Genomic DNA, 16052 nt, shown 5'->3' with positions numbered 1-16052 from the left:
AGGATTAAATCTAACAGTGTGTGACAACCAGTAAAACAATTTGATAGACTGTCCTAGGCCTTGCTCCATCCATTATGCCATTCCTTAAGTCTTTCTTTCTCTTCTTCTCCACTACTGACATGAGCCAACAAATAAACTTCAACTACTAACTTCGCCCTAAATGACTAGCATCTACTCTATGACTTCTCTGCTTCAGCACTTCTTATTTTCTCTTTAATCTACAGCAAGCTCATCCAACCCGCGGCCCATGGGCCGCATGCGGCAGGACGGCTTTGAATGCAGCCCAACCCAAATTTGTACACTTTCTTATAACATCATGAGATTTTTTTTTGTGATTTGTTTTTTTTAGCGCATCCGCTACCTTTAGTGTTAGTGTATTTTATGGGTGGCCCAAGACAATTCTTCTTCCAAAGTAGACCAGGGAAGCCAAAAGATTGGACACCCTCAACCTATAGCAAAACCTGACTTCTGTCCCCATGATTACTCCCACAAAGGTCAATGACATCCTAACAGTTAAATCCTTGTCTTAGAAATCACCAATCTAATTTTTCTGTGATATCTAATGCTTTCTCAATACTCCTTTTTCCCTTGGCTTCTAAAATACTTTCCTCTCAGAGCTCTCCTACCATTTAAGCCACTTCCGTCTTTTGGTGTCTCTTCTTTCTTCTACTCTCCCTTAAAAACACTGCTGTTTCTCACTTGTCATCTTTCCATTATTACTTAATATTCTCAATGGGAAATTTTCCACTGGCCTCAACTACTATATATGCTGAAGATGTCACTATAACTCTACCCTCTTAACCTTTTTGAGAACTCAACCCATAGTTAAAGCACCTTGTTGGACACTTTCTACCTTGACATCCAGTAAGCACCCAGACTAAAAAAGATCAAAACTGGGTTATTTTCCCATTTAAAAAACCGGGTTCATCTCTATTCCCACCTTCATTTAAAAGCATTACAGCGGCCTAAATTTAAAATGTTCAAGTCATCCCACAACCTTCCTACTCCTTCCTTCACATTCAGTCAAATAATCGTTGGACATTTGAATTTCTTCTCATATGAGTCCCCAGTACTTCCAAATGCTCTATTCCCAGCTCTGTTTTGTTGTCTTACTACATCTTCCTCATCAACTGAAGTTCATTTTCTTCTCCCTCCAGTCAACTGTCCTAAGAAGCCCTGCTTTACACAAATTGGATTATCATTCCCTCACTTAAAATACTGAGTCCCCACTGTCTACATGATGAAAACTTCACCTAGTGCCTCTCATTAAGTATCCTTACTGACTAAAGATAGTTGTGGTAAGGAGGGAAGGTAGCTCAAAGAACAAATTTTCTTTCAACTCTTCGGTGTTTCATCTATAAAATTAATGGGAACTCTGTTCGAAATTCATCTTATTACTAACCAGTCAGATAAATATTCAACTTTTCAAGAAAAACTGATTTCCAGGGGCTTCTGCCATGCTCATATTGTGTCTCATATTTTAGGCCTAGCCACCATCCCTTGCCCCACAGTTGGTGATACATAGGTAAGCACAAATCTACACTACTCACAATCTGGTCCCTCAACACTTTCCTTAACAACTCCTCCAAACAACTGTATCCAAAAAGGTATTGCCTTTCCTCCAACTTTTTCTTCTTTCTGTGCTTGTCTTCTGCCCCCTCTCTTCCTGGTTGGAATACCCTTCCCCCTTTCCATGCTCTCATTCATGGCTGACTCTTAAAATGCCACTTCTTTTCTGAAGCCTTCCTTCACACAGTCACCATCCTGCCATCCACTCCCAGGTAGAATCACTTTCTCCTTGAGCCTTGAAGAACTTTATAACCAGAACACCCATCACATTTCAGAAGTATCTATTTCCCTTGTGGACTGTGATAGCGATTTTAAAGTTTTAATTATCTTTGTATCTCCAAAGCTAAGGCAAAAGTCAAGTGCCTAGTAAGCACTCATTCAAATGTCACTGAACTGAATTTCTTTAGGAAAAAGTTACTAATGGTCCCTGTTCAAATCTATCCTGAAAGTGTAAAAAGTCAATATATATAATCCAGCAACTAAAATTCTGAAATGTTTAATACTGCTTTTACATATTAAGGGGGGAAACCCCAGAACTCCCCAATCTCACAGTATAAAAATAACACAATAAAACAGTAAAAAAAAAAAAAAAAAAAAAAAAGAGTTTGGTGACTGTGCTGAAGTTAATAAAACACTCTGAAGTGGTAAAAGTTACAGTAACTTTGAAAAAGTGGCATCAGAAAAGACACAACTCACTAAATTTTATCTAAATTTTTGGCAATCCTGCCACAGGATGCTAATATATAGAAGTCATTAAAAAACACTGTATTTGTGAATGTAATTCCTAACTACATGAACAGCTCAAGCAAAATGTGTTTAATCACACGCAATGGTATCACTAAATACTACCAGGAAAAAGAATTACATTCCACATTCCAAGTTCATAATGGCCTTTATCCAAATTATAACTCCTGTTAGAAAGGCGTGAACCCGGGAGGCGGAGCTTGCAGTGAGCCGAGATGGCGCCACTGCACTCCAGCCTGGGCGACAGAGCAAGACTCCGTCTAAAAAATAAATTAAAAAAAAAAAAAAAACAACAAAAACAAATTATAACTCCTGTTATACAGATTAAATTTAGACATAAAATTATTAAACTGATATTAGACTGAAATTTAATTCCAATTACTCTTGAATTTGCTAAAGGTTATTCTTTGCTCTCCAAACACAGAAAGAAATGCCTTGCAAGGTAATTCAGAAATTTCAGACACAAGGCAATTTCCACCAGTCAATCCTACATCTGAGTAACAGAAATGATATATTAATTCAGAAGTACAAAAAAAATCAGTTATGATTCTAGAACTCTTGGACTAAAATCCCAAAGTTGAGTAAATCCCACACCCTCGTTTTAAATCAGAAAAATTAAAAATCTAAAATTCTAGAGAGCAGAAAAATAATTTGTCTCTATATTTATGAACATTTACTTTATTATGGGCAGAGATTAAATGACATTTCTGGCATTTATTAAGATCATATCATTTCTCTCCATTAATCTTCAAATGTGATACAATGCACTGCTTTTCTCATGTTGATCCATTCTTACATCCTCAAGATAAACCCCATTTGACTGTGAGGCTTTGTTCTGTTCTAGTTCGCTGAGTGAGGTTTGATTTGCTAGTTCTTAAAAATTTGCAGCCACCATTTGTAATATTTCGTCTCCTCTATTCTCTTCTTTTGGAACTGTTAGCTGTATGTTGGAGTTACTCATCTTATCCTCATGTTTCTTACTCTTCCTATTTTATATCTCTATCTTTGGGTTCAGGCTTCTGGGCTTCTGTCCACTGCAGAAGATTTAAACCTTTTGTGTCATGGATGTTTTTGGCAGCCTGGTAAAGCTTATGACCCCTTTCTCAGAACAATATTAGGGGCCTAAAACAACATACACAGTATTACAAAAGAAATTAATTATATTGACATAGTTATTGAAATATTTTTCATTTTGATATGGTAATAATGCAGTTCTTTATTAACACTTTAAAATATATGCTCTATCAATAGGTTTAATAACTATAATAGTTTCAAATTAGTGATGACTATAAACGGTATTTCAAGATAGCTGTAACAGCTAACAGCAACTGTGCTATAAGAAAAAAAAAAATCCATAGTTTCTATTGGTGTTATGGGTTGAACTGCATCTCCCCCAAAATACATGTAGAAGTCCTAGCCCCATGACCTTATTAGTTAAGATGAGGTCATACTGCAGTAGGGTAGGCTCCTAATCCAATGACTGGTATCACTCAAAGGAAGACAGAAACACACAGGGAGAACACCGCCATGTGATGATGAAGACATGGAATTATGCAGCTCCAAGCTCAGGAATGTGAAAGGTTCCCAACAACCACCAGAAGCAAGGAAGACAAAAGAAAGGATTCCCCTACTGGTTTTAGAGGGAACATGGCCCTGCCAACTCTTTGATTTTGGACGTTTAGTAATTGTGAGACAATAAACTTGTTGTTGCTTTTTAAGCCACCCAATTTGTAGTACGTTGTTAAAGCAGCAATAAAAACTAACACATTTGCTGTCACAAGTACCTCTAATACTATCATAGCTTGTTAACATTTCCTTTAATTATGAATGTTCAGGTAGAGATTAGTAAGAACGTCACATTTTCCTTCAAGCCCACAAACACTCTGAATTTTAAGAATGCTTTGTCTACAGCAACATAATACCTTAGCGTGAAATCCATTATTAATGAACTGTTTTTCATTGTGAGTATCGCAAAAACACAATCTCACAGATATGTAATAATTTTGGTTCTGGATTCTCAGATGCAGCTATGACATAATACTTATCATAAATCTAAACATTAAAGAATGACAAAATTCATTACCTGAGTTAACTTCTTAAACTAATATACAGTTATCCCCTAGTGTTACATTATTGATTTGTGTAAGTGACCTAGTAAAAAACTTACTTCTGTAAGTAAAGCATAAAGACTGGTATCTTGTTAGCATATTCCTTGTAGAACTAATCAAGTTGGTGTTTAAGCCCAATAGCCTTTGTTTACTTATTCATCCACAGATGGAGGCCATACTTTTTCTCTCTTTTTTAAAATGAGGGCTGTGCATGGTGGCTCGTGCCAGTAATCCCAGCCCTTTGGGAGGCCAAGGCAAGAGGATAACTTGAGCCAAGGAATTTGAGACCAGCCTGGGCAGGACCGGATCACCACAAAAAATTTTAAAATTAGCCAGGTGTGGTGGCGCACCTGTCGTCCTAGCTACTTAAGAGGCACAGGTGGGAGATCACTTGAACCCAGGAGTTCAAGGCTGCAGTGAGCTATGATCATACCACTGTACTGCCCTCCAGCCTGGACAACACTGCAAGACCCTGCCTCTTTAAAATAAATAAATAAATAAAAAACAAAATTGAGTAGTACAAAATTTTGTGTCATCAAAGATACATGGCTATTAAGCCCAACATAAGTCTTAAAAGACTATTAATATACCAAATGTTTCCAAATTTTGTATCTTAATTGTTCAAAATGCATGCTTTTACCTCATCTTCCTACCACTTCTACTCTTAAGTCTTTTGTTTAAGTATGTCAAAAATAACAATATAATAAAATTAACAAAGTCTAAATCATACACCATCAACAAAGGAAGGGCGCATATGATGCTTAGTCCAAATTCTTTAATTTATAAATCAGCAAACTGAGGCCTACAGAGCCCAGGATTAGAGAATAAATTAAAAATAGCTACAAAAGAAATCCATCTCCCAATTTCAAGTCCAGTGTTCTTTAGACTATACCATACTGCACAGAAGATGGTAAGAGTTAAATAAATGATGTACAAATGGCTTTTACATGAGCACTTAAATTCTATTTATAATATAGTATTTAAAAACATTCTAGTTACCGCAAAACAACCTAATAAGTTTTTAAATCAATTTTATTTTACCATAAAGCATTTAAAAAATAAGACTTCATTTTCTACCTTCAAAATTGGCAAAGAAAAATTCAGACAACTGTACAGACATTTCAAAGTGTAAGCACTCTCATATACTAAATCTTTTCTAGAGGGCAATTTAACAGAAAGAATAAAATTAAATATTTTCCTCTCTTTTAACTCCATTCTTAGACTATCTCAAGGGAAAAGTAAGAGATCTGGATGGAGACAGAACTCAGGATGGTATGCAACATTGTTTAAAAATAACTAAAATATCCAACAATAGGAGACTGATTAAAACTAATGTATATCATACACTGAACATAATGTAGCCACTAAAAATTATATTCTAGAATATTTAACAACTTAAGAAAATATTCACATTAAGCTACAATTGTACCCACTGTGCAATTCCATTCCACTGAGAAGAAACACATGTATATATATAAACTACATAATGCTTTGATAAAGCATTTATAACAGTGCTTGGCATACAGTAAAAATCTAATAAATGAATACGTTTCATCACCAACATCATAAGAAAGGTTTCCATGTAGACCAAAATTTTAACAGCTGTTATTTAATGGCAGAATTGCAAATAAATTATTATTCACTTTAGAGATCATTTTGTACATTATCTGAAATAAACTACTACTCTTACAGGGGTGAAGCATTTTTTAAATTGGCATTTTTAATGTCGTTCCTGTTCCTACTGAAAGATGGAGAAGAAAAGCAGGCTTGTCTTTACCAATCATTTCCCCAAACTGGGTAAGACTAGTCAAGTTCAAGTTATACAACACCAGAGAAAAGGCTAAATTGTTACACTTTCCCCTTAGGCAGTTCTCAGTCACCAACAGCTGCAGTATAAAATCATGGAATCTGCTGCTGTTCACCCCTTCCTGATCAATTTCACTTCTTTATCCCTAGTCAGTTCCTCACCCTTGGCACTAATGTGGAACCATGGGGGAAAGGGAGAGCAATTTAAAGAACTTAAAACTGATAAACAGCTGGAGATACATATTCCTAAATTTTGAGCTTCCTATGCCAAAAAAAGACAGACACACAAATGTCTACCTTCTTGTGGATATAACACGGGTCTTCAGATACACCACATAACTCAGAGGCCAAGCACATCCAAACATCCCAACAGCATTTTAGGACAGTTTTTAAGCCTGATCTAAGTTATTTCTCAAACTTGCAGAAACAAAACATGTCAAAAATGAGTCCAATTTTTGTATTTTCTTAAAAAAAAAGTAAGCCTTCTTAAACGGGTAATAATTTACTTTTCCCATAGTCTTTTTCAGCCTTTTTTTCTAATACAGCTAATGATCTCAAACGCATAAATTCAGAGAAAACAAAAAAATGAGGTAATGAGGCTCCATTAATTCAACCACATTTGTAGAGCATTTGCCATCAAGCACTGTGCTAGGCATACAAACAAAAGTAGGGAATTACAGAATAGCGGTCATAGAAATAAGTAAATAATCACAATATTATATGATTTTAAAACTAATATACATATGTACGAAGTACAGAGGCAACATAGAGGGACAGAGTGTTGAAAGAGGGGAAGAGAGAAGGTCTTTTGGGGAAAAATGACGAATTTACAAAAGTTTGTAAGGAGAGGAATTCTAGGTATGGTATCATAATGTGTTTAAAATATATAATTCAGGATCATAAAGTTTTAAGTGAGAAAGCAGAGGGAAATTAAGTTGAAGCAAGTATGCAGTCATTTAGCTGATTTTTACATAGGCCAACTGAATAATAAGCAAATTTTTATATTATGTATACACCACATCTATATAAACAAACATTAGATCGCTTAATATTACACAGCTTTCCAGTGCTTCCATTTATTTCTAGAATGTTTTCCAATTTTATATATATATGTGTGTGTGTGTGTGTGTGTGTGTACATACATATACATATGTAAAATGTATGGGGTGAACATATGTTTACTTACACTTATCAAAAATAACTCACCACTGGGTATATTTTTTATGAGGCACTAAATGATATAACCACAAAAATTTGCTTTCTATTTACGGAAAAACGGTTCAAACTCAGATTACAACATAGTACGTTTATCATACATGGTCTAATTCTAATTAACTTAATTCCAAAATCTAATATAATCCCAACTTGCTATTAGAAAGCCTAATACTGACACAGGAAGTGTTTCTGGCTAACATGAGCCTAATAAGCCAAATGCTTATTATTTCAGCTACTTCACTTCTCCAAACGTTTTGGCCAAATTGACAAAAGGACATGCAGTGCTACATACACTCAATACCAAAGGACAAAGACTCTTAAGTATTATATAATATGCCTTTAAATGTTTAAAACTCTATTTAGAAGGCTAATTCAATAATGTAAAATATGGTACAGTTATATCTATCGGAAACATTTGACTGGAGTATTAAACAGTCTCTGTGCAAATTACCTACAAAACAAACATGTATGTGGCTATTTCCTCTACTATTTATAACACAAACTCTTTTGCTCTAGAGTACGTTTACTATTTTTGAAAAGTAAGATTTTTAAACGTAAATGTGAAACAATCTAAGAAATGCTTTATTCTAATTTATTTCTTCCTTACTTGGTTTGGCATTAAAGCAAAGCCCTACACATAACAGATCCCCCACTAATTCTTGATTAAATATATTCTCACAGTCAGCCTAGGAGTTATCCATTTCTCTACATAAAACTTTAATTTCAGATAATACAGCATGTACTCGAGGATTTCAGAATGAGGCCTTACTGGATTTTACCACAATGGCTATCTAGAAAGGGTTAATGGTTTCCCAGGAAACTGGTGATTTTCACTTTTCCTGAAGGTTGAAATCAGGTGAAAAAGAAACTAAAGAATGTTAAAAATAGTCCCTACTGTAATTAAATCCCTATGAGCAATGGCTTTAAAAAAGAGAAAAGGGAAAAAAATGTAAGGCCCAAATAAAATCCATGTTACGGGGCAGTTTTAAACTGTGCTAAGGCCTTAATGGCTTCTGCCATGATACGTATCTTTCTTCATAATATATGACTATAAATAATAAATTTCCATTTCAAAACAGTTCACCTATTAAAGATGAGACATAAATTACTATATTAAAAGCTACATTCCAAATAAGTTCACTCAGTGGTTTATCTAATGCACAAGCAAACAATGCTGGCTCTAGTAAAACTGATTATCAGATGAACACATTATTTTCTAACATAATAGAGTTTTTTAAAGTAAAACCCCCAAGATTTTGTTCCCATGAAGGGTTTACCAAAATATTATGCTAAATATTATTATCGCCCTGCCCAAACTTAAAAGTATTACAAAGCTCCTAGGGAATAATTTATTAATAAAGCAGGATAAATTTGTGAAAAAACGATTTTAAAAGTCTGGGTGAGTGAGATAATTTCCAAGTTGTCCCATACTAAGTACATTTAGATAAAAAAATATTTAAAGCAATCCTCTCACTGAAGATTGCCATCGGTGTTTCAAATATCAACATCTTGGGGATTAAATCACTGGGAGTATTTTCTCAGTTTACTGTAATAGCAGTGGAACGCACTATCACTATACAAAAAAACCTGTTGTCTCAATTTATTTATGGCAAGTATTTAAAAAATGGCCATTTAGAAAAAATATATTTTACTTGTGTTAATTCACATTCCATCATCTGCTTTTTTTATTAGCTGCAACCAGAAGGAAACAAGGAGATATTCACTGCTTTAAGAAAAAAATTAAACTGGTAAGAAGTCTTTTCCCATCTCTAAAAGAAAACTTAACATTTTTAATCCAAACTGTTTGAAAGATACCAATAAAAGTTACCGTCATTCGGTTCAGCATTTTTAGCAGTTTTTCTCCTAAATAACCATTATCTGAGATAGACTTCTTGATCTCCCTCAAAGTAGGTCTAATCTGCAGAAGGCAGGGAGACACTGTACTGCACTGTGAATGGACAGCCAGGTATTTTATGAATGGAGGCGATCACGTGATCCCAGCACCTCCCCGAACTGATATTTCCCACATAACTGTGTCAACATTCTCAGAACAGGGGTAGTTGTTTGTGTGTGCGTATGTTTTTAAATTTAACCTAAAATTTCACATTCTTCTTACCTTCTGAACTCAAAAATCTACACACAGACAAATAAGCCGCGAATTTTTTTTCTTGGGAAATCCTTTCAAGATGTCCAAGGTGATGGATGTTTAATTATTTTTTTTATGAATGAAGAGTGTGCTATGCAAATGAGGGCGATTCACAAAAAGAGACAGAACATGGCTGCCACTTCTGCTTCTACACTGCACTGACACTGCAGCAATGTACCTCCTTCTACACCCGCTCAGCAGAAGCGTGTGTTTTGGGGTGGGGAGGGAGTAAGGGAGGAGGAAATGTTGTTTGGCCTTTCTCTAGCTATTTTACGTTAAACAGGACTCGGCACTAGACTTTATAAAGTTATTTCAAAAAGGTCTGACTTTAGTAATGCACTGTATTTAAAGGAATGCATCCAAATGACTAAGTCCTAACTCACTTAACTCTTTCCAACCCTCCAAAGATAAACAAAAGTTGAACTTAATTACAAGAAAACGGATGCTAATATTCTGCTTGGAATTAAATCCCTTCTCAATAGAAAAGTGTTGCCAACCATTATTTCTCCACGCAGCTGTCACGTTAAAGCAAAACATTTAAAAGACGAAGTATTTCGTTTGGAAAGCAAGGAGAAAGCCCAAATAAGCTAAAACTTAAACCGGAATGCTCTAAAAGTTAATGAAATCACCAACATATTTAGCAATGTAAATTCGGTTACATCAACGTAAATCATGTGTTTTCACATAGCTGAAAGGTAAAAATTAGCATTCAAAATTCTTCTCCGTTCCTGAAGACACGTCCAATAGTCACAAAGGTAAACTCTAGCTCAACATCGCCCACACTCCAGGTGTCCTTAATCCTATTAAATTCTAAAAATGTTTCCCTAACCCTATTTTTTACAAGAATCTTACAGGTCACAAGTTTAAAAGGGGGAGGGGGGAGAGGGTGAAGGCTTAATCGGTATTTAAGAGTCACTGACTCATCGAATTAAGATTCAAGAGCAGTTTGCTGCAGGAGGTGCTCCCACACATTAGTTTCCAAGTGAAACAGCTATAAAGGAAGTAGGATGGATACTGAAGGTATGGTGACTGGTATGTGAGTGAAAAAGAACGGGACAGGGGTCTAACAGGCAAAGGGGTAGTTTCTACTCCACTTCCATCCATCCACATTATTCCATCTCATAGACGTACAATTGCCATCCTCTCCCAAAACTTAATCCCCTACCCCAAAAGAAAGCAACTAAATGTGGGAGGATGGGGAGGGGTGCTGCCACTAAAAACGGCTAAAGAAATCAGCTATCTCCAGAAGATGCACTGAACTCTCCAGGGTCGCAAGCTTTCCGGCACCCAAGTCTCGGATGGGTCTGGGGGAGAGCCGAGGGCGGATTGGGGGAGGGGGATTAGCAATCGAGATCAATGAGGCGCTTACTCGTTGTCAGAAGTCGCCGTCTCCTCGCTCATCTTTCCCTCACCGTGATCCGATCTGGAGATGGAGGAGCAACAGCAGGCGGGGGAGCAACAGCAGCACCGAGGGGCAGGAGGCAGCGGCGGCCGGGGGGGCGCGGGGGCAGCGGCACAGGGGCCTCACCATGGTGGATGCCTCACCCAGAACGGTACCCCCCCAGCCGGGAACCCCGGCCACCCCCGCAGGGGGGTGGCGGCAGCAACCTCCGCCGTGGCGACCCCAGCCTCTTCCCCCGCCTCAGTGCCCAGCCAAGGGATCCGAGGAGGCCCGGTGGAAAGGGAAAAAGAGAGGGGCTGCAAAGGCTGACTGGAGAGCTGCTACTCCAGGCACTGGGGTGGAGCGCAGCGGGGTCCGGCCAGGAAGGAGCCGGCGGGCGGAGAACCCGGGAGCAAAGGCGGCGCTTCCCTCAGGGATGCGGCGAGGAGGAAGCAGAGCTCCGCTCGGTGGGGGCCGGCGGGGGGGTGCCGAGCCCAGGCTCCGGGCAGCGGCGGCGCGGTCCTGCCGGAGCCCACCCCACCATCTCCCGCCTCGCCGCCGGCTGCCCCTCAACCCCCGGCGGCGTCTGGGTCGGTCCTCAGGCGCGGGCAGAGCAGGGCTAGGGGCCCCGCGGCGGCGGATTCCTCCAGACACGCTCCAGCCGGGACTCCTCCTCGGGGGGTGGAGGGGGCGGCGGGGAGCGTGTGAGGCGAGGGGCAGGCAAACCGATCGTTCCCACCCGGCCGCAGAAGAGCGGGCGGGCCCGGGTCCGGGGGGCAGGATCCCGAGAAGCGGCGGGAGAGGACAAGAGCGGCCGCAGGTTCCCCGCCAGCCAGTGCCCACCAGCAGCTCAGCGGGCCAGCTCCTCACGCCCGAGAGAGGGGAGCCGCGAGGGGGGCGGCGGAAGCGCTCACGCCGCCCGCTCCTTCCGCCGCCGCCGCCGCCGCCGCTGCCCGAACCGGGGGCGCCCGCGAGAGAAGGAGGCGAAGTAGTCCCTCGCGACTTCTCCCGGCAGCCCGCTTTCCCCGGAGGCCAGAGCGGGCGCGGGGTGGGGCTGCCGAGCGGGGTGCCCAGGTTGTGAGGGTGTGTGGGTAGGACTAAAAGCCGCGGCCTCAGGGCGAATCACTGCAACTCGAAGTCATGTGCAGCATAGCAAGTTTCAGGAAAGTAGTTCCCTCCTCCCTTCATTTCCCAAATCGTTGTCGAGACACTTCGCGGAGAAAGGGGGAGGGAGGCGGAGGGATATCCGCCCTGCACCGTGCTCGGTGTGCGTGCGCGCGCTCCAAACTCTTGGCACGCCGCGAAAGGGGGCGGGGGTGGGAGCTGCGAGGGGAGCTGCTAGGGAGGTTGCATTGTTGTGGCGCGTTACTCCCCGTTACTCTGCTTGGAATATCCGGGTTGCTTGAACGAAGAGGCTAGAAAGACAGTGTGCTCAGAGGGGAAATCTGGAGGCTACTCTCTTCTGCCGTGTGTGTGTGTGTGTGTGTGTGTTTTCCTTGCAGAGCAAAGAATGGAACTGGCATGAGTTCATCTTTAGTTAGTGGGGGTTAGAAGCAGGGACTGCAAAGAGAGCTCCTCCTGCTGTCCCCCTGGTTGCACTGCTGCAGTCCCCTAGCTGCATGCACGAAGTGTGTGTGTGTGTGTGTGTGTGAGAGGGAGAGAGAGAGGGAGAGAGAGAGAGAATATGAGAATGTATGTGTGTTTTTAACACCTTGCCTCGCTGCCTGGATTCTTACTGCGCAAGGGGTATGCTGTCAGGGCATTCATCTCGGAAAGCTGGAGTGATTGTTAATGGAGAACGACTTCCATTGAAGCCCAGGGTAGGCGTGTTACATGAATCTGGCGCAGCCAGAACGGAGGAAATAACTCCCGCTGCGAGTGAGGTTGCATAACTATAGCGCAGGAGATGCTTCTGTGGCACGAACTGCTCTGAACGGAGGCGGACCGATTGGATAGACAGCTGTCACGAATGCATTGTTAGAAGACAATGTATGCATTCATCTCAAAAGATTTTTGCACAGAAACCTACTGGGGTTGCGGGCTGGAGCCTAAGGTCAGCCCAGCCACAGGAGTCAGAGCTCCTGGCTCTGCAAATTCTATTATCTGTTCTCTACTTAGAAAACCAGCCTGTACATGAACCACCTTAGGGGACTGAATCCCAAGTGCTCCCAAGTTCCTGACTCATCTTCCCAGATATAAGTCTCGCCCTGCGTGCAATGTTTTTCTCTTCCTTCTCAGATTTGTGCGACCTAAGAATGAAGGTTGCCGCTGGTGCCACATTAAAGACAACAATTCCCGAGGAAAAAAAGAAGTTGGGAGAACCTCGTTAACAAGGCAGCACTCCTCTCCTACCATCCCTCTCCAGGAATCGCAGGATTGTTGTTCTGAGAATGAGCGTGCACAGTAGTGCACTGTTAACAGTGTTTTGCACGTAGCAGGTGCTTAATAAATGTTTGACGAATGAACAGAGGCGCTAAACCAGTCAATGTACCCAAAAAACCATCCCATTGATTTCTGAGGTGTCTTTATGTAACTTGATTCCTGCCTCAGCAGCGGCATGTCTGTGCTAGACATGACCTCTAAACCTGCCTTTTTGAACTTATTCTTGCCAAGAACTTATACGTGGGAGTGTTGATACTGGCCTCTTCCCCTTCCAGGACTACTGTTAACCAGTTAGGCTGCTCAAGTTTCAGTCAAGTACCATCAGTTATAATCTGTGTTCTTATCTAAGTTACTGAAACTCTGGACCTGCATAAAATGGGGATAATAGTACTTAACTTACAGAGCTGATGAACGAGATAATGATATACAGAGTTACTTAGAACAGATTAAGAATTCACAGTAAGAATAAGTCCTAGTTCTTACTACTGTTTTGTCAGAGATAGTAATAAACTTCATGGCAAAATAGTAGCAGGTGCTCTGAGGATTAAATGTAAAGCATTCAATATTCTTGTTCATGCATTCAACAAATAATTATCAGTTGCTAGACACATGGCCTGGTCCTTAGTAAGCCATTAATAAATGAAACTATCACAGTTATTATGATTAAGTAAATAGAAGGAAAGTCGGTCATTTGCAAAGACCTTTATCTTTTGAAGATTTGCATCTGTTCGAGGTTCTAGTGTATCAAGGAAATTGTCAGTACAGTCTTTGGAAGAATCTTTGTTGTCATGAGCCAGGCACTGTGCTGGCTATTTCCACATTCCACATACACCACACACTGCTTACATAAAGGGAGCAAGATGTGATCAATAGCCCAAATTAATGCTTTAAAGATTGCTCTCAACTCCACGACCAAGACATAGTCACCAAACCATCCACAGCCTTTGGTGGTCCTATGCCATTTCTAGAACACTTTTGTGCCCTTTTTTCAACAACGCATTTGTAGTTCTCTCACCCAGTTGTTAAAGATCTCACCAACTTTTTAAAAATTTGCTTTGGTTTAGCAGAGCTCAGAGTCTTCTACTCTGAAGCAGTCAGAAATGGTGCTACTGCTCAGAGCCAAGGGATCTTCTAGTCTGACTGTCAATCACTGGCTGCTCTATACTCAGGAGGCCTCGACTTATCTATCCGGGTGTCTGGACCTTAAGAGTAAAGAGACGTACCAACCAAAGACAATGTGTGAGACCTTATTTGGATCGTGACTTAAATATTTTTAAATTTGGGACAACTGGAGAGATTTGAACATTAACTGGAGATTTGATGAAAACAAGGAATTTTTTTTAAGTATTGGTTTATGGCAACATTTTCTTCAAGTCCTTACCTTTCAGAGATATGTACTAAAATATTTACAGATGAAACGTTATGCTTCAGGATAATCCACTGGGGTGAGGAGTAGGAAGAATGGGTAAGGATATAGATGAAACAAGATTGGTTATAGATTAATGATGAATACATTCTCTTTACTATTTTATAATTTAAAATGTTCTATAATAATTTTTTTAAAATACACTGCAAGTACTTAAAATGCAGATTCCTGGACCCCAGCTCAGAAACTGTGATCACTAGGTCTATGATGGGGCCATGCTTTTGTAAGTATGCCAGGTGTTTGGCCCTTTTTAGTCCTTCATCATCTACTCCCCCTTTCCTTAAAACCATTTTTGTCATCCTGTCTCCCAGCACATCCGTGATTGAAAGCTGTGTTCCAGCTAAACACAAAAAAGGGTGGCCCGTGGTATATCATAAGCTTAGATAGACACTGGTCAAGGCCAGAGGGATAGTTCAGTTAGGAAAGGGGATCCAGCCAGATGTGAGAAGCTAAATACAGATCATAGTTTTGTCTTAAGCTCCAACTCCATTCAGTTGGTACTAATCAAGAAGAATTCTATGGCCACATTCGGGCTCAGCAAGAAAGGAGATACTTATATTTGCTCAGTTGTGTTTTCTAGGTAGCCCTGTGGGAAGGAAGCTAGTCACAATAGCTGGTTATCACAAGTGACTATCTGTATTATTGTCCTCAGCTTTAGGAATTAGCCACAACCATTTAATGACCTGTTCGAGGTAATTAATTATCAATAGGATCCATGGGCCAAAGAGGGAGGAACAAGAGAACAATTGCCAAGTAATTGCCAGTATAGGATATGATCCAATTTAAGAAGGTACAAGTGGATTCTGAGTTCCATGTAGGTATCAGGCCAGGGTTTATTCACAAGGACAGCAAAAAGTAGGCTGTCCTCACTGAGACACTGGCAGATGGCATGCCATTCTCCTATTCAAAGTTTCTTTTCTTTTTTTCACATTGCTCAGCCCATAGTAATCATCTTTCTTATGAGTTCAGAATTGGTCTTCTCAGATTCTTTTATTTTTGCCTTTGCTGTTTATACTTGTGTTGATAATTATTATTTTTGCTGATTCATTTTTTATGAGTTTATATTTGTTTTCCCAATTAAATTTTAGTGACTTGAAGGTAGGGGCTGCCCTTTATATTTTTTGGCATCCTTTTTAGCAGTGGTTGTAAGTAATAGAGGCTTTTTAGGTGAAATACTATACCAGAGCCTTGACTATATATAAAAATGAAGCTATACTGACTGGCACTGGAGTCGAAATCAGGAATCCCCTCTGGCTTCCTATTGGGACTTAATAC

General features: G+C 40.1%; 1 protein-coding gene across 1 annotated transcript in view; it reads right to left on the bottom strand.

Annotated features, from left to right (window-relative positions):
- Positions 1-11843, bottom strand: part of SPRED1 (sprouty related EVH1 domain containing 1) — a 102757-nt gene extending 90914 nt beyond the window's left edge. Inside the window, exon 1 of the mRNA XM_019011240.4 lies at positions 10958-11843. Coding sequence (XP_018866785.1) covers positions 10958-10989 — 32 coding nt within the window. The 5' untranslated portion in view covers positions 10990-11843. The remainder of the gene's footprint in view (positions 1-10957) is intronic.
- Between the last annotated feature and the right edge of the window lie 4209 nt (positions 11844-16052).

This window comes from Gorilla gorilla, chromosome 16 (assembly GCF_029281585.2).
Source record: "Gorilla gorilla gorilla isolate KB3781 chromosome 16, NHGRI_mGorGor1-v2.1_pri, whole genome shotgun sequence".
NCBI lineage: Eukaryota > Metazoa > Chordata > Mammalia > Primates > Hominidae > Gorilla > Gorilla gorilla.
The sequence above is the reverse complement of the archived record's forward strand: the minus strand, read 5'-3'. Positions and strand labels throughout refer to the sequence as shown.